Here is an 18,962-nt window from a genome sequence, read left to right as displayed (position 1 = left end):
TGCTGAACAACAGCTCAACCTGGAGCTGGGCAGCCCTGAGTCAGCTGGCGACGGCAGGCTGCAGCCCCTGTGGCCATGGGCTGCCGTGTGCAGCCAGCAGCCAGCGTGAGCGGCCAGCAGCCGCAGTGAGCGGCCGTCCAGAAGCCGGCGACTGATCTGCCTCGCCCGGGAAGAGCGCAATGATGGTGCCAACTTGCGCCAGTGAAGCAACGTCCTCCACAACTAGACTGAAGAACAAAAACGACAGCAACTTGTCTGTTCCCCTTCCCCCAATTCCCCAGCACTGTTCCCATCCCCCCAATTCCCCAATAAAAAAATCTTTAAAGAAAAAAAGAAAACAAGATGTTCACAACACACCTGTAAACAGGGAAGTTAAATATTGCAACCCATAACAGAGGTAGGGGAATATGGATACTCATATTCAATGATTGAAGAGATTCAAAATTGGTGCAGTGGTGAAGCAACAATCTGGCAATATGTATAACTAACAGTATATATAGCCTACAGTGAACAATTTTACTTCTAGATATGCACCTTAGAGAGATTCTTGACTCATAAAAGAAATACAAAAATATACAAAATGGTATTTAATATAGCTTTTTTATTACAATGAAAAGTCACTTATGTCCTAAACACTGTTTAATAGAATATTTAAACATGTTTAACATATACATATCAAGGACCAGGCTGGAATCTTTTTCATTCTATAGAAAACCACAAGTTCTCCATTCAATCAGGAATCTACTTTTAGAGTGCAATGTGAACTGCAAAGAAAAGTGTCCTTCCTCACCTCTTCCCAACACCATCTACTCACCATAATGTCTGAAATGACACCCTTGAAGACATTCATTGTGATTATTGGTAGCATCTACCTAAGTGGTTTACATTCTAAAGATGTTAGTAGCTAGTGGGAGTGAGAATTCCACAATGAAGTAAGCTTGAGATACTCTGTGTTAAATAAAAATTTCTTTACTATATCTTTTGACAAGCTGATAATGTATACTTGGATTTCCCCAAAAGCAAATTTTTTTCTGCTTTGCTTCATTTACACTTTTTCCCAAGAAATCTTTTTATTTTTTCAAATATCACCAAGGACTAATATTCCCTAAAGCAAACTTATGGAGAATGTTCGGTTAAGGTCTTATGCTATGTTAAATACAGGTCTTCTGGAGATGTCTGGTAGTTGGGAAAGGCAACACAGTGACCTACTAGTGAAGACTGACTTTGTAATTCTAAGTATATCTTATTCAAAATTATGAAGAATAAAATCTTCATAAATGCAGCTGGTCTAGATCTTTCTTTTTAGGAGTTATCTTCATCTACTTTGTACCAGGATTATTTTAGCTGTGCAGAATTAATTGGTTAAATCTCTAAATAGAGCATTATCTATTTCTTAAGACTTTTACCAGCACAACTACCAGATTTTTTTCTTACACTGAAACTTTACACCCACACATTTGTTTGCTGCTCTATTTGGATTCTACAGCAGAGTCAATTGTGACAACATATTCTTATAGAAAAAATGTAATCCCTCTACATTTTTACATGTATTGGAACACATATAGTACATATATATGTATATATAGTATTACCTTATAATTAAAGCAAAATTTATTTTGATAATCTATAGTTATGTCACTTTCATTACTGTTAATGGTCTAAATGTATTATCTTTCATTTTCCATCCCAGGACTAGACCTGCCAAAGTATAGTCATTATTAACATTTAGTTAAGGTTCCTCACAAGCAGCTAACCTTGACCTGTGCTGCGGACATTCCTAAAATCTCTGAAAGATCCACAAACAACAAACAAGCAATGGCTGGTCTCAGGGTGCCCAGCACCTCTTGCTAAGCAGACCCCAGCCCAGCAATAATGGCAGCCGGTCTTGGTTTGCAGCATAGCCTGTCTCAGGTGCCTCCAAACCCAGCACAGGCAGCTACCAACCACAGATCACTTTGTAGCTGCCACCAGGTGGTGACGGGCCAGACACAGGCAGCAGCAGACCTAGGCTGGCACCAGAGCCCCTCCCAAGAGGCCTCAGAACCCACACACCAAGTGGCCAGCTTCAGGCCATACCAAAGCATCATGCAATTAGCTCCACAAATGAAACATCCAAGGGTAGACTCAGCAGGCACCAGAGCCCTGCTACAGCAAATCCCATTCCGTGGAATAGGCCCCGACACAAAAACTCGTCTACTGTAGTCATGGCCAGTCCTCACAAACAGTCAGTCTGAGGATGAATCCCACCCACTGACATGCCAACAACAATCAAGGCTCAACTACAACAGGAGGGCACACACAACCCACACAAGGGGCACTTCTGGAGCACCCAGCTCAGGTGACAAGGGAGACTGCGCCACTGGGCCCCACAAAAGACACCTACTGCATAAATCCACCTTGCCAAGACTGGGAGAAATAGCAGATCTACCTAATATGTAGAACTAAACAGAGGGAGGCAGCCAAAATGAGGAGAGAAAAATGTTCCAAATGAAAGAACAGGACAAAACTCCAGAAAAAGAATTAAACAAAATAGAGGCAAGCAATCTACCAGATATAGAGTTAGAAACACTGATATAAAAATGCTAAGTAAACTTAGGTAAAGAATAGATGAACTCAATGAGAACTTTAACAAAGAAATAGAAAACAAAGAACTAGTCAGAAATGAATACAATAATTGAAATAAAGAATACATTAGATGGGAGGTAGCTGGAAGGCTCAGTTGGTTATAGCAATATGCTCTGAGCAACAGGATTGCCGGTTCGATTCCCACATGGGCCAGTGAGCTACGCCCTCCACAACTAGATTGATGACGACTTGAGCTGAGCTGCTGGTGGGCGGCTGGATGGCTCATTTGGTTAGAGTGCGTGCTCTTAACAACAAAGTTGCTGGTTCTATTGCTGCATGGGATGGTGGGCTGCACCCCTTACAACTAGATTGAAAATGGAGACTGGACTTAGAGCTGAGATGTGCCCTCCACAACTAAGATTGAAGGACAAAAACTTGATTTGGAGCTGATGGGTGAAAAAAACACACATTGTTCCCCAGTAAAGTTAAAAAAAAATACATTAGATGGAATCAACATCAGCTTAGATGAAGCAGAGGACCGAATCAGAGATTTGGAAAAAAAGGTGGAAAACACTCAATCAGAATAGAAAAAAAAGAATCCTAAAAATGAGCATAGTTTAAGAAACCTCTGGGACAACATCAAATGTAACAATATTCGCATTATAAGGGTCCCAGAAAAAGAAAAAAGAGAGCTATGAATTAAAAACCCACTTGAAAAAACAATGACTGAAAACTTCTCTACCCTGGCAAAGGCAAAGGAAATAGACATACAAATCCAGGAAGCACAGAGTCCCAAACAAGATGAACCTAAAGAGGCCTGCACCAAGATTCAACATAATTAAACTGGCCAAGGTTATAGACAAAGAATCTTAAAAGCAGCAAGAGAAAAGCAGCTAGTTACCTACAAGAGACCTCCCATAAGACTGCTGATTTCTCAACAGAAACTGTGCAGGCCAAAAGGGATTAGCAGGAGATATTCAAAGTGATGAAAAGCAAGGACCTACAATAAAGGTTACTCTACCCAGCAAAGCTATCATTTAGACTCAAAGGACAGATAAAGAGCTTCTCAGACAAGAAAGTGCTAAAGGAGTTCACCACCACCAATCAAGTATTACAAAAAAATGCTAAATGGGCTTTTTCAAGAAAAAAAAAAAGAGACAAAAAATATGACCAATAAAATGACAATAACTACATACCTATCAACAATTACTTTCAATGTAAATGGTTTAAATGCTCCAATTAAAAGATAGGGGGGCTGAATGGATAAGAAAACAAGACCTTTACATATGCTGTCTACAAGAGACCCACTATAGATCCAAAGATGTGCACAGAATGAAAGTAAAGGGGTGGAAAAAGCCAATTCATGCAAATGGAAACAAACAAGCAAAAAAAGCTGGGGTTGCAATTCTATATCAGACAAAATAGGCTTCAAAACAAGGGCTGTAACAGGAGACAAAGATGGGCATTTCTTAATATTAAAGGGATCAATCCCCACAAGATGATTTTACTCCTGTAAACTTTTATGCACCCAACATAGGAGCACCTAAATACATAAAGCAAATATTGAGAGACATAAAGTGAGAGAATGACAGTAGTACAGTCATATTAGGGGACTTCAACATCCCATTGACTTTAATTAATACTGGGGGTGCCAAAAAATGTATACAAGTGGACACTTTGGTCAATGCTGCTCAAACAGTAGTTGGCCATAATCAGAAGTGTCTGAACGCTTATGGTAACCACTTTGAGCACCTTTTGTAATTGCAGAAGTCAAACGTGACTTGTATTCATCTTTTGTTATCAGTATATATTATTCCAATTTTAATACAGTTTTCCTTCCTTAAAATCTGTATATGTTTTTTTGGCACACTCTGTAGATCATCCAGACAGAAAATCAGCAAGGAAACAGTGGCGTTAAGTGACACATCACACCAGACAGATTTAATTAATATTTTTAGAACACTTGACCCCAAAACAGCAGGATATACATTCTTTTCAAATGCAAATGGAGCATTTCCCAGGATAGACCACATGTTAAGCCACAAAACAAGTTTCAGTAAATTTAAGGAGACTGAAATAATATCAAGCATGTTCTCTGATCACAATGGTATGAAACCAGAAATCAATAACAAGAAAAACTAAAAAATACACAAACATATGGAGGCCAAATAACATGCTACTAAACAATGAATACGTTAACAATGAGATCAAGAAAGGAATCAAAATACACCTTGATACAAATGATAATAAAAACAAAACAACCCAAAATATATGGGACACAGCAAAAACAATTCTAAGAGGAAAATACATAGTAATACCTCAAGAAACAAAAAAAATCCAAAATAAACATTCTAAACATACACTTAAAAAAATTAGAAAAAAAGGAACAAGCCCAAAGTTAGTGGAAGGAAAGAAATAATAAAGATCAGAACACAAGAAAATGAAATAGAGTGTAAAAAAATCAATAAAAAAGAACAATGAAACCAAGAGCTGGTTCTTTGAAAAGATAAACAAAACTGATAAACATTACCTACATTCATCAAGAAAAAAAGGGAGAGGGCCCAAAATAAATAAAATCAGAAATGAAAAAGAAGTGACAAATTACACCATAGAAATACAGAGGACTGTAAGAAAATACTACAAACAATTACATGCTAACAAATTTGAACAATCTGGAAGAAATGGATACATTCCTAGAAACATATAATTTTCCAAGACTGAATCAAGAAGAAACAGAAATTCTGAACAGATGGATAACTACTAACAAAATCAAATCAGTAATCCAAAAAACTCTCAACAAACAAAAATCCTGGACAAGATGGCTTAATAAATGAATAATTAACACCTATGTTTCTCAAAATATTCCAAAAAATTGAAGAGGAAGGAAGGCTCCCAAGTTCAAGGGCAAGCATTATACTGATGCCAAAACCAAAGACATTACAAAATAACAACAACTATAGGCTGATATCCCTGATGCACATATATGCAAAAATCCTCATCAAAATATTAGCAAATAAATCAGCAGTACAGTAAAAAGATCACATACCATGATAAAGTGGGATTTATTCCTGGGATGCAAGATTGATCCAATACCCGCAAATCAATTAACATAAACAAAATGAAAGATAAAAATCATATCATATCAATAGATTTAGAAAAAACATTTGACAAAATCCAGCATCCATTTATGATTTAAAAAAAACCAAACTCTCAGGAAAGTGGGGACAGAGGGAACATACCTCAATACAATAAAGCAATGTATGACAAATCCACAGCTAACATCACACTCAATGGTGAAAAGATAAAAGCATTTTCCTTAAGATCAGGAACAAGACAAGGGTGCCTACGGTCACCACTTCTATTCAACACAGTATAGTATCCTATATAGTATCCTAGTATCCTAGCCACAGCTACCAGACAAGAAAAAGAAATAAAACCATCCAAATTGGAAAGGAAGAAGTAAAACTGTTATTATTTAGAGATGACATGATACTAGAGAACGCTAAAGAGTCCACCAAAAAACTATGAGAATTGATCAATGAATTCAGTGAAGAAGCAGGATACAAAACTAACATTCAGAAATTGGTTGCATTTTTATACACCAATAATGAACTATCAGAAATAGAAATTAAGAAAACAATCCCATTTACAATTTCATCAAAAAGAATAAAACACTTAGGAATAAACTTAACGAAGGAGGTAAAAGACCGGTATTTGGAATTTGTAAGACACTGAAGAAGGAAACTGAAGCAGCTACAAATAAATGGAAACATATACCATGCTCATGGATAGGAAGAATTCACATCATTAAAATGTCCATACTACCCAAAGCAATCTATAGATTCAATGCAATCCCTATGAAAATACCAATGGCATTTTTCACAGAACAAGAACCAATAACCCTAAAATGTTATATAAATGGAACCACAAAAGACTCTCAATAGCCAGTAATCTTGAGAAAGAATAAAGTTGGAGGTATCATGCTACCTGATATGAAAGTATACTACAAGGCTATTGTAATTAAAAATGGCATGATGCTGTCATAAAAAACAGACACATAGGTCAATGGAGAAGACTAGAGAGTCCAGAAATAAGCCCACACCTACATGGTCACTTAACCTATGGCAAAAAAGGCAAGAATATACAATGGGGTAACGATAGCCTCTTCAGTAACTGGTGTTGGGAAAACTGGACAGATACAAGCAAAAAAAAAAAAGAAAGAAAGAAAAGAAACTAGACCACTTTCTTATACCATATACAATAAACTAAAAATGGATTAAAGTCTTAAATATAGGACCTGAAACCACAAAACTCCTAGAAAGAAACATAGATAGTAAACTCTCTGACATTGCTCTTAGTAATATTAATATTTTGGGGGGGTATGTGTTCTCAGGCAAGGGAAACAAACAAAAAAACTAAACGTGACTACATCAAACTAAAAAGGTTTTGCACAGCAAAGGAAATCAACAAAACGAAAAGACAGCCTACTGAATGGGAGAGAGATATTTGCCAATGATACATTCGATAAGGAGTTAACATCTAAAATATAAAAGAAACCCACACAACTTAACACCAAAAAGACAATGCAATTAATTAAAACGGGGCAGAGGATCTAAATAGACATTTCTCCCAAGGGGACAACAGATGGCCAACAGACATGAAAAGATGCTCAACATTACAATCATCAGAAAAATGGAAATTAAAACCACAATGAGTTATCACCTCACACCTGTCACAATGGTTATCATCAATAAATGAACAAACAAGTGTTGGCGAGGAGGTGTGAAAAAGGAAACCTCATGTGTTGTTGATGGGAATTCAAATTGGTGCAGCCACTATGGAAAACATTATGGAAGTTTCTCAAAAGTTAAAAAAAGAACTACCATATGATATGACCCAGCAATTCCGCTTCTGGGTATTTATCCAAAGAAATCCAAAGCACTAATTCAGAAAGATATATGCATCCTTATATCCACTGCAGCATTATTTACAATAGCCAAGCTATGAAAGCAACCTAAGTGTCCATCAATAGATGATTGGATAAAGAAGTGGTACATATATACAATGAAAGATTACTCAGCTATAAAAAAGAATGAAATCTAACCATTTGCAACATCATGGATAGACCTAGAGGGTATCGTGCTAAGTAAAATAAGTCACACAAAGAAAGACAAATACCATATAATTTCACTTGTACGTGGAATCTAAAAACAAAATAAATAAAAGAGAAACAAGCTCATAGATACAGAGAACAAAGTGATGGTTGCCAGATTGAAGGGGCTTAGGGGAATGATAAAAGGTGAAGGAGTTCAAAATTATAAATTGGCAGTTACAAATAGTCACAGTGATGTAAAGTACAGCATAGAGAATATAGCCAATAATATTGTAATAACTATGTATGGTGTCAGGTGGGTAATAGACTTAGGGGGATCACTTCATAAGTTATATAAATTTCTAACCATTAGGCTGTACACCTGAATCCAATATATTGAATGTCAACTATAATTGAAAAATTAAAATTCATTTAAAAAGAACACCATCAACTATTGTCTAGTTTCTTAATTTCTACTTTTAATTGTACTTTGTTTCTCTTGTGTTGTTTTTGTTTCTGATTTCTTGACATAAACGCTTATTCATTCCTTTAATACATTTATCTATGTGACAGGCCCAGAGTTGATTGCTGTGGATAAGTGAAGAAGATGAAGACTGACCCCACAAAGTTTCCTTAGTGCATTAAAAGGTATTCATTTCTCACTGAACAGAACTTTGGTGATATCTGACAAGTTTATATACTCAGGCATCTCATTTCTAAGTAGTCTGTAATTTCAGATTTGATTTTAAGCATTTTATTATTGAAACTTCAAACACATAGAAAAGTAGAAATATTAGAACAATGAACTCTCATTTACAAACCACTGCACTTTAGTAATTATCAACATTTTGCCAATCTCCTTGACAATTCTTTTTCTATTGCTGGAGTATTTTAATGCAAATCTGGTTATCTTACCATTTCATAAACATGTAAGCATGTATCTCTAACACACGGGAGCTCTTATTTCTTGGTAATCACATTGATATCATCCCTGACAAAATTATTATCTTAAGATTTTTAATTAAAATATAGTTAACATACAGTATTATATTAGTTTCAGGGGTACACCATAGTTATTCAACATTTACATACCTAAAGAAGGGATCACCATAAGTCCAGCAACCATCTGACACTATACAACGAACGCTATCACATTATTGACTGTATTTCTTATGCTGTACAATACATCCCCATGCCTTGTTTTATACCTGGAAATTTGAACCTCTTATTCCCGTTCACCTTTTCCCCTCCTTTTTTAGTTTTTCAATTACAATTGACATTCAATATTATTTTATATTAATTTCAGGTGTAGAACATAATGGTTAGACATTTATATAATTTAAGGAGTGATCCCCCTGACTAGTCTAGTACTTACCTAGCACTATACATAGTTATTACCATATTACTTTACAAACCCATGATTTATTTGTTTTATACCTGGAAATCTGAAACTCTTATTCCCCTTTACCTTTTTACTTTTTAATTTTTCAATTATTATGTCTAAATATCATCTAATATGCGGTGTTTGTCCACCTTTACCCAACTGTCTCCAAAATGTCTTTTTACATTTTGTTCAAACTAGGTCCAAGTAATGCCCAGAGACTGAATTTAGTTGACATGTCTCTTAAGTCTCTTTTTATATGTTAACCATGTCCCTTCTTTTCCATGCCACTCAGTTAAAGAAAGCTGGTTGTTTGTTTTGCAAAATTTTGCACCTTCTGGATGCTTCCTTGTGGTGCCATTTACCTTTGTTCATCTATTCCCCAAATTCTTGGTTTCAAAGAATTTGACTTAAATATTTGATTCCTTCAGTTTATAATTTTGGCAATAAAGCTTTGTAAGTAGTGGTGTGTACTTCCTACTGCATTATATCAGGAAGTGCATACTGTCTGATAGTCCCACTTTTATAGGGGTTAAAATTGATCAAAGGGCTCAGAGGTGGTCAGCTTGATAAATTCACTACAATGTTCTCACTATAAAATCTTTCACCTAATAGTTTTAATAGCAATTGAAGATCATTTTTTGGACCCATTATTCCAACAGGGAACTAGAAAATGGTGATTTTTTTTTTCTAATCCTATCAATCTCTATACTTACTGGTTAATTTTTAAAAAAACAAAACACTTTAATTAGTGAGCTTTTGGTGGCCATGAAATTTGGTTCACATGGCAAAAGCAAAATAAATTATTTCCCCCCCTTATTTACCAATTTTCAGAATGATGAGTTGGTGCCCAAGCATCATGCATAGCTGACCAAATTATACAGCCATAACTGAGTAAACTATCTAACTACTACTGGGGTCATGTCCAAAGACCCAACTTACACGGTTGGAGATAGGGAAACTTGAGCATCAAAAAGTACATTGACTGTAATGAAATTATGTTTTCCTTCTTTTATACAAGAGTTTTATACACACACAAACATACACACAAACATGCACACACAATTACATTTCCAAGTTTCCTTTTTGCCATCGTTTTGATAGTTTCTAATTAATCTTGAATGATACTCAGACAATAAGGATTAGAAACCATTTACTTTTGGGAATTATGGGAAAATAATTTCATGTATCTCTTTGATTCGTCAACAGTTGTACTCTCAACTTCATATTCATGAAATTCATAAGGTTTTCAGCATGAAATTTCTGATGCATCTCAAGTGTTGAAAAACTCACATTAAATATAACCTCCTAGATTTTACCCAGAATAAATTATCTTAAATTTAGTTAAGTACTGAGCAGTGAGTGACAGTAGGCTTTTCTACATTTACTTCTATGGGACATTCCTTGCATATGAATTCACTAATACTAATGATGATAACAATTATAGATATTTACAGAAAACATGCTATGTGGCTATTTTTCCAAGTAGTAACTATTTAATCCTACAACAATTCTATTACACAGTGTAGCAGGCTGTGAATTGGCCCAATGGTCCCTGCCTCCTACTATTCACACTATTGTGTAATCCTCTTCCCTTGAATGTGGGGCAACCCAGTAATTTGCTTCTAGCCAGTAGAAGACAGCAAAAGTGAGGAACTCTTACTTCAGTGATAAGACTACACAAGACTATAACTTCTACGATGCTAGCAGACTCTATTGCCTTCTTGGCTTGCAAACTTTGATGAAGTAAGCAGCCATGTTGAAGAGGCCCATGTGGCAAGGAACTGAGGTCAGCCTTCAGCCAGTTAGAAACTGAGAACATCAGTGAAATAGCCCTCAAGAAAATGAATTTAGCCAACAACCATGTGAGGTTGGAAGTAGATCCCTTCCCCAGTTGAGCCTTCAGATGAGACCCAGCCCCAGCTAAAACTTTGATTTTAGCCTGTGAGAGACCCTGAAACAGAAGACCCAACTAAGTTATGCCCAGGCTCCTGACCCATAGAAATTGTGAGATAATAAATGTGTACTATTTTAAGCTATCAAGTTGTCGTAATTTATTACACAGCAATAAATAATATATATAGGTACTATTATCACCATTTTACAAGTGAGTAAAATGAGGCACAGAAATGTAAGTACCTTGTCCAATAACACACTGATAATAAACTGGTGAAATGGAAATAATGACAAAGCTAATGATTTTCCTATATTCATTGTATTATTCTCTCATAAATTTGCTGGAGATAAAAAATGTTTGAATGAAGGAAGGCTTTTAGAGCAACACTTTTGTTCTATAATATAAAATTTCTTATGCTTAAATGTGAGCATGAAACAAATTTTCTCAAAAATGAATTTTCTGATATTCTGTAACATAATATACATTTGAAGGCTTTCTTGTATTAAATCCCACTATGTATTTTCTGATGTTGAGTAAGGTGTGAATGCTGTCTAAAGGCCTTCTTACATTCCTTACATTTGTAAGGTTTTTCACCTGTATGAATTCTCTGGTGTTGAGTAAGAAATGAATAAAGTCTAAAAGCCTTTCCACATTCCTTACAATCATAGGGTTTCTCACCAGTATGAATACTCTGATGTTGAGTAAGTTGTGAGAGCAGTCTAAAAGGTTTTCTACATTCCTTACATTCATAAGGTTTCTCACCAGTATGAATACTCTGATGTTGAGTAAGTTGTGAGAGCAGCCTGAAGGCCTTCCCACATTCTTCACATTCATACGGTCTCTCACCAATATGAATACTCTGATGTGAAATAAGTTGTGAGTAACTACTAAAGGTCTTCCAACATTCCATACATTCATAGGGTTTCTCACGAGTATGAATTCTCTGATGGCGAACAAGTTGTTGTCTTAACCTAAAGGTCTTCCCACATTCCTTACATTCATAGGGTTTCTCACCAGTATGAATACTTTGATGGACAGTAAGTTGTTGGCATATTCTAAACGCCTTTCCACATTCCTTACATTCATAGGGCTTCTCACCAAAATGAATTTTCTGATGTACTCTAAGGTCTGGACTACATACGAAGGCTTTCCCACATTCCTTACATTCATAGAGCTTCTCAGCAGTATGAAGTCTCTGATGTCGAGTAAGGTGTGTACACTGCCTAAAGGTCTTCCCACACGCTTTACATTCATAGGGTTTCTCACCAGTGTGAATTCTCTGATGTCGAGCAAGTTGCTGATGTACTCGAAAGGCCTTTCCACATTCTTTACATTCATAGGGCTTTTCACCAGTATGAAGTCTCTGATGTTGAGTAAGTTCTTGGAGCACTGTAAAGGCCTTCCCACATTCCTTACATTCATAGGGTTTCTCACCAGTATGAAGTTTGTGATGTCGAATAAGGTGTGCACGCTGTCTAAAAGCCTGCCCACATTCCTTACATTTATAAGGTTTCTCACCAGTATGAATTCTCAGGTGTTGACTAAGTGTTGAACGACGAATAAAGGTCTTCCTACATTCCTTACATTCATATATCTTTTCTCCATTATGAACTCTCTGATATTCAGCAAAAAAATTATGCTTTTTGTAAGTGGTCATTTTTTCAGAAGTAATTTTCACTTGCCCAAAATATCCCTCTTGTGGTACCTTCTGCCCCTCAATCTTGCTTTTGCAGTCCCAATCATTTCTAAAAATGGAGTCCTGAAGGCTATAGCTTTTAATTCTTTCCATTACCTCCCACTGGAATGAATATATTTCATAAATATCCTTTTCTGGAGATAAAGTATCAGTCTTGCATTTGGACTCCAAATCTGAAAAACAAGAAAGCAAACACATGGTGTTTTCCTGTTCCAGAAGAAAGAAAACTTCTAAAGAGAAATAAAAGGCACCTAAAAGAATGCCTATTACAAGTGAATGAATTAGACATCTCTAGAACATGGGCATTTCTGCTACAATACCACATACATGTATGTAAAACAAACAAACAAACAAACAACAATCCTATCTTCTGCAAAGTTATACACCAAAAAATAGGGCTGGAGAAGACCACACTAATCTATGCAACTTTATTAGCAGAGCACAAACAAATGTAATAATTGGTATCTCAAGGGAACCCAGAACGCAGCTCAGCATAGCTAAGGCCACTTCATAGATATTAAATGCACAAAAATTAAGTGGAAATGCCAAATTTCAGGTGCTAAGACACTACATATGAAAATATAGCCCTGAGCCAGTGAGTCTACCATTAAGGTGGGAATGGGGTGAAGTGCAATGTGTCTTTAGCGAGGAGCCATGCAATGTTGACTGTGCACATTTCTGGAGAGGGCGCCCTGGGTGCAGGCATTTAGTATTAATTTTCTTAATATTTTTATAACAAAGCATCAAACTGAAGGCTTTTGCCTTTATTGCTGAATGTTATAAATCTACTTCTACAATTCTGGCTCCATTCAACTAAGAAAATAGGCATTTGTGCTACAGAACCAACTAATTCCCACATTATGCTGATATCATTCCCTATTTTGTATCACTAGTAATCTAATTTGTATTATGAATTATTAAATATATTATGGAACAGGCTGTATTCTCAAACATTTCAAAAAAAAGGCAAAAGAAACAAAGAATAAGGAAAGTCCCGGAAAGGAGGTGAGGCTGGTGATTGGGAAAACAAGTTAAGTCAGTAGAGGCCTGATTTAAGTGTGGATAAGAATCATCTGAAGATTTGTTAAAACTACACAGAGGTGGGCCGGCCGAGTGGCGCGATGGTTAAGAACTCGCTTGGGATGCCAGAGGACCCCGGTTCGGATCCCACATATGAGGGCCAGTGACACTGCCCTCTACAGCTAAGATGCTAAACAACAGCTCAACCTGGAGCTGGGCTGCCGTGAGTCGCCGGCGACGGCGTAGGCTGCAGCCCCTGTGGCAGTGGGTTGCCATGGGCTACCGTGTGTGGCCAGCAGCCAGCGTGAGCGGCCAGCAGCCGCAGTGAGCGGCCGTCCAGAAGCCGGCGACTGATCTGCCTCGCCAGAAAAGAGCGCAATGATGGTGCCAACTTGGGCCAGTGAAGCAACATCCTCCACAACTAGATTGAAGAACAAAACGACAGCAACTTGTCTGTTCCCCTTTCCCCAATTCCCCAGCACTGTTCCCATCCCAATTCCCCAATAAAAATCTTTAAAAAAAAAAAAAAAACTACACAGAGGTATTTTTAACTAACTGAAACAGAATTCACAGGACTAGGTCCTGGGCATGCTTTTGTTTTGTTCTTATTTATATTCTCCAACAAATTATTCTGATGCTGATCAATGTTTGGGTCCCTCTACTTAAATGTTTTGTCATTTCTCTTTACAACTAGAATAAAATATAAATACCTGAGCAGGGATAATAAGGCTTCTGCTTACTAGCTCCTCTCCCATTTACTGTCTCTTTTCATGCCATAAAGGCCTCTTTTTCAGTGTAAGACACACTAAATGAACTACAACTGTTCCTATTCAATAGGATGGTTCACAGGTTGCTCTGTCTTTGAGAAATCTTCTGACTTTGCCTGGTTTGCTTTTCATCCTCAGGTCTCGAAACAAAAATCATGTATTCAGAAAGGCTATTCCTGCTGACCCTATTTAAGACTATGCACTTTATGCTCTATCCCAGCAATCTGTTGCTCTTCTTTGTACCACTTTTCCCAATTTTGAAATAATGTATTTATTAATTTTCTCATTTGTTATTCTGTTAGTTTCTTATTCCTGAGTTTCCCCAGTGGCAGAAACAAGCTCTAAGTTCATTTACCACTAAATAACAATAGTTATTACTCATTTAATTCCCATAACTATGTAATCACTAACAAATACATACGTCTGTCTCTATTCTTTTATATTCTACAATGATATATCTCAGGAGAGTTTATATTGTTGCTTATCAATGCTACATTTACTCAAACTTTATTCCTTCATATCTTCCCTAGGGACTCCTTTCCATTATACATATCCAAAGCAACTTTTGTACTTCCCAGAAATTGATCTCAAATATTTTTTAATCATGCTAACATTGACAGGCTTATGAAATCGTGAGTAAAAAGGCATGGGTAAATATTAAGTATATCTGAATAACTGTCAAATATAGAATGGGGCTTGGTTTCCTCTGAGTGCAACAGAGTAAACTAAAGGCTATGTTAGATCTGGGCTCAAAAATAGTAATTCAGATGGGAGACTTGCATGAAGAAAATCAAAACGTGGAATGAAGTAAGCAAAGAGATGGGGGAAGATGGGATGGGAGCGATAGAAAAGCTTTCTTTCTGCAACTTCAGTATAAATGTATAAGTGTCAAAATAACTCAAACAATAGTCTGATCATATGAAATAAAATGAGAAATAATAAAATCATAAAACCAAGAGACATTTTCACTTCAAATTTTAAAAACTGTACTGAAGTCGTAAAATTCCTAGAAAATACTGAAAACATTATCAAAAATCTATGAAATATAGCTACAGATCTTTGAAGAAAGTACCAATAGGTTTATTTTCCCTAGAATTAGACACGCTGATTCAAAAATCCACATGGAGGGGCGGCTGGGTGGCTCAGTTGGTTAGAGAGCGTGCTCTGAACAACAAGGTTGGTGGTTTGATTCTTGCATGGGATGGTGGGCTGCGCCCCCCCCCACACACAACTAAATTGAAAACGTAGACTAGACTTGGAGCTGAGCTGCGCCCTCCACAACTAGATTGAAACAACAACTTGACTTGGAGCTGAAGGGTCCTGGAAAAAACACATTTACCCAATTAAAATAAAAAACAAAAACAAAAAGTCCATATGGAAAAATAAACAACCAAAAATAATTTTGAAAAAATGAAAAAAGAGGAATGAGAAGGAATACCCCAAGAGTTATTGAAAGCATACCAAAAAACTCAATAATTAAAATAGTATGATATTGATTAAAAAAAAACTGAATAAAAATATTTAAGTCAACTATAATTAAACATACATATATATGTAGTCACAGGATATGGAGTATAGCATAAGGAAGATAGTCAATGGTATTGTAACAGCTATATAAGACGTCAGAGGGGTAGCAGCCTGGGGGAGGGGGATTATCACTTTCTGAGGGGTGTAAATGTTTAACTATTATGTTCCTTTGTATATCTGAAACTAATTTTTAAAAATGTTTAAAATTTTCAATAAACATACTGCTTATAATAGTATTGGTGTTATTCTAAAACTTAAATATGTGTGTACATGTGTATTTGAATAAAGTAAATAAGTATGTAAATTTCATTAGGATCTATAAGCCTTTCTTGAGAAATGCAATAAAGAATAAACTAAAGAGAAGCAAGCAAGAGAGACCCGGGAAGAAAAACAAAACTAAGCTATAAGGATTCGTATGAGCATTGAATCTTTTAACTCTATGACTATTATTAACACACTGTGTTGTTAATGTGACAATTAGGGTTACAGAACATACTTTACATGTTATTTGCTCTAAAATACAGAAATAGGGCCGGCCGAGTGGTGCGTTGGTTAAGAGGCGGCTTGGGACGCCAGCTCTGAGAAGCAGGGCCCCGATTTGGATCCCACATGAGGGCCAGTGATGCTGCGTCCTCTACAGCTAAGATGGTGAACAACAGCTCAACCTGGAGCTGGGCTGCCATGAGTCGCCGGCAATGGCGTAGGCTGCAGTAGTGCTGGCCAGCAGTTGGCGTGAGCCACCGTGAGCAGCTGTCCAATGGCTGATGAGCAACTGCCTCACCCAGGAAGAGCGCAATAATACCAACATGGGCCAGTGAAGCGACATCCTCCATAACTAGACTGAAGAACAAAAGGACAGCAACTTGTCTATTCCCCTTCCCCGATTCCCCAACGCTGTTCCCCTCCCCCAGTTCCCCAATAAAAAAGTATTTAAAAAAATAATAATAATAAAATAAAATAAAATACAGAAAAACTACAACAAAAGATAGGAAAGAAGACTTCTGTTTCTGGCTATGATGAAGAAGCTGGTATCAGGTTAACCCACCAAAAACAACTGAAAAAAAGTTAATGAAAATAAAAACTGTTTGATGACACTAATGAATAGCCAACGTAGCCAGGACTAGACAGCCAAGGTCTTGAACAGAAAGCAACCTGCTAAATTAAAGCAACATTTTACATGGACTTTCCCAAGGCATTTGCTGACTCAAGTCGAATATCTACCATGGCCAAGAAATTAAGCGCAAAGTAGCTTTGAAAAGGCTAAAGATCCAAGTAGAGATTTTAGCAGTCTCACAGTGCTGCAGAAACAGAAATTGGAGTTCAGGTCCTTCAACAGAGGAAGGTTTTTTTGTTAATCATCCCAGATTTACAGCTGAAACCCCAGAAGGACTACACTCAGAACTAAGAGCAAACAGTAAACAGATTATCTTAAATAGATGAAGGTGATCAGCCCATACTCTAAAGGCCTTCCAGAGGCAAATTAAATCATCTCTGGAGAAAGACAGCATATTCAGAAACAGTATCATTTAGAACCTCTAAAATTTTTCAAACATAATGTCCACAATTCAACTATAAATAATAGACATAACTAGACAGGAGAAAAATGACTAAAAACAAACAGGTAAAACAGACAGAAACAGATCCAAGCTACTCCAAAAATTTAAAAACAAGATAACAGATAAAAAACAGTAACAAGATAGAGAATTTATCAGAGAAGTGGAATCCATTAAAAATATTCAAATAGAGGGGCGGCCAGTTAGCTCAGTTGGTTAGAGCGCAGTGCTCATAACACCGAGGTTGCTGGTTCGAGCCCCACATGGGCCACTGAGATGCACCCTCCACAACTAGATTGAAATAACTACTTGACTTGGAGCTGATGGGTCCTGGAAAAATACACTGTTCTCCAACTAAAAAAAAAAAATTCAAATAGAAAGTTATAGCTGAAAAATATAAAAACTAAAATTAAGAATTTAACAGATAGCTTTAATAGCAGATTAGACTTCACAGAAGAGAAGAACAGTAAACTGGAAAATGAGTTTATAAAAGACATTAAGATTGAATCACAGAAATAAAAAACAATAAAAAAAGAAAAAACAGAAAAGATACATGGGACAATGCCTAACATGTATAACTGAGTTCTAGAAAGAGAGAAGAGCAAAACCGGGAAAGAAACAGTATTGAAATTACAATAACCCAGATTTTTAATAACTTGCAGATATCATCAAGCCTAAAAATTTTTTAAGTTCCTAAAAAGTTTAAACAGAATACACTACAATATAAAAGTAGGCACACCGAAGTATATCTGTGAAAATCAAATAAAAAAGAAAATTTTTAAATCAGTCATACAGAAAAATATACCTCCAAAGCTATACCTCCAAAAGAGTTACATTATGACTGACAACCCACTGCTCAATGGAAATGATAAAAGCAAGAAGACAAGAGGCAAGCATCTGCTGAGAGAAAATTACTGCCTATAGGGAATTCTGTATCCAACACAAATGAAGACAGTATTCTGTACCCTTTAAAAATGAAAACAAAATAAAGATATTTTCAAATAAAACCTAAGAGAATTTATTGCCATTGGGCACAATAAAAGAAATACTAAAGGAAGTTCTTCAAATACAGAGAAAATGACTCTGAATATAAGCACTGCAATGCAGAAAAGAATAAAGAACACTGTAAAAGGTCAAAATATATAGGTCAATCTAAATTAATATTGACAATATAAGGTAAATTAATGATCTGGTGAGATTAAAAAGTTATATGGAATTAAGATACATGACAACAGTGCAAAAAAGTGGATAACACATAAAATAAATTAAAATGTTTTTTGTTGTTTTGTTTTTTTTAAGATTTTTATTGGGGAATTGGGGGATGGGAACAGCGCTGGGGAATTGGGGGTAGGGGAACAGACAAGTTGCTGTCATTTTGTTCCTCAGTCTAGTTGTGGAGGACGTCGCTTCACTGGCCCAAGTTGGCACTATCATTGTGCTCTTCCCAGGAGAGGCAGATCAGCC

General features: G+C 36.4%; 1 protein-coding gene across 1 annotated transcript in view; it reads right to left on the bottom strand.

Moving 5' to 3' along the window:
* Positions 1-9,126: 9,126 nt before the first annotated feature.
* LOC109378061 (zinc finger protein 14 homolog) overlaps positions 9,127-18,962 on the bottom strand; it is a 15,681-nt gene continuing 5,845 nt past the window's right edge. Inside the window, exon 3 of the mRNA XM_019634525.1 lies at positions 9,127-12,804. Coding sequence (XP_019490070.1) covers positions 11,438-12,804 — 1,367 coding nt within the window. The 3' untranslated portion in view covers positions 9,127-11,437. The remainder of the gene's footprint in view (positions 12,805-18,962) is intronic.

This window comes from Hipposideros armiger, unplaced genomic scaffold (genome assembly GCF_001890085.2).
Source record: "Hipposideros armiger isolate ML-2016 unplaced genomic scaffold, ASM189008v1 scaffold_1714, whole genome shotgun sequence".
In the NCBI taxonomy this organism is placed as follows: Eukaryota; Metazoa; Chordata; class Mammalia; order Chiroptera; family Hipposideridae; genus Hipposideros; species Hipposideros armiger.
Note: the sequence above shows the minus strand (reverse complement) of the source record. Positions and strands in the feature narration are given on the sequence as shown.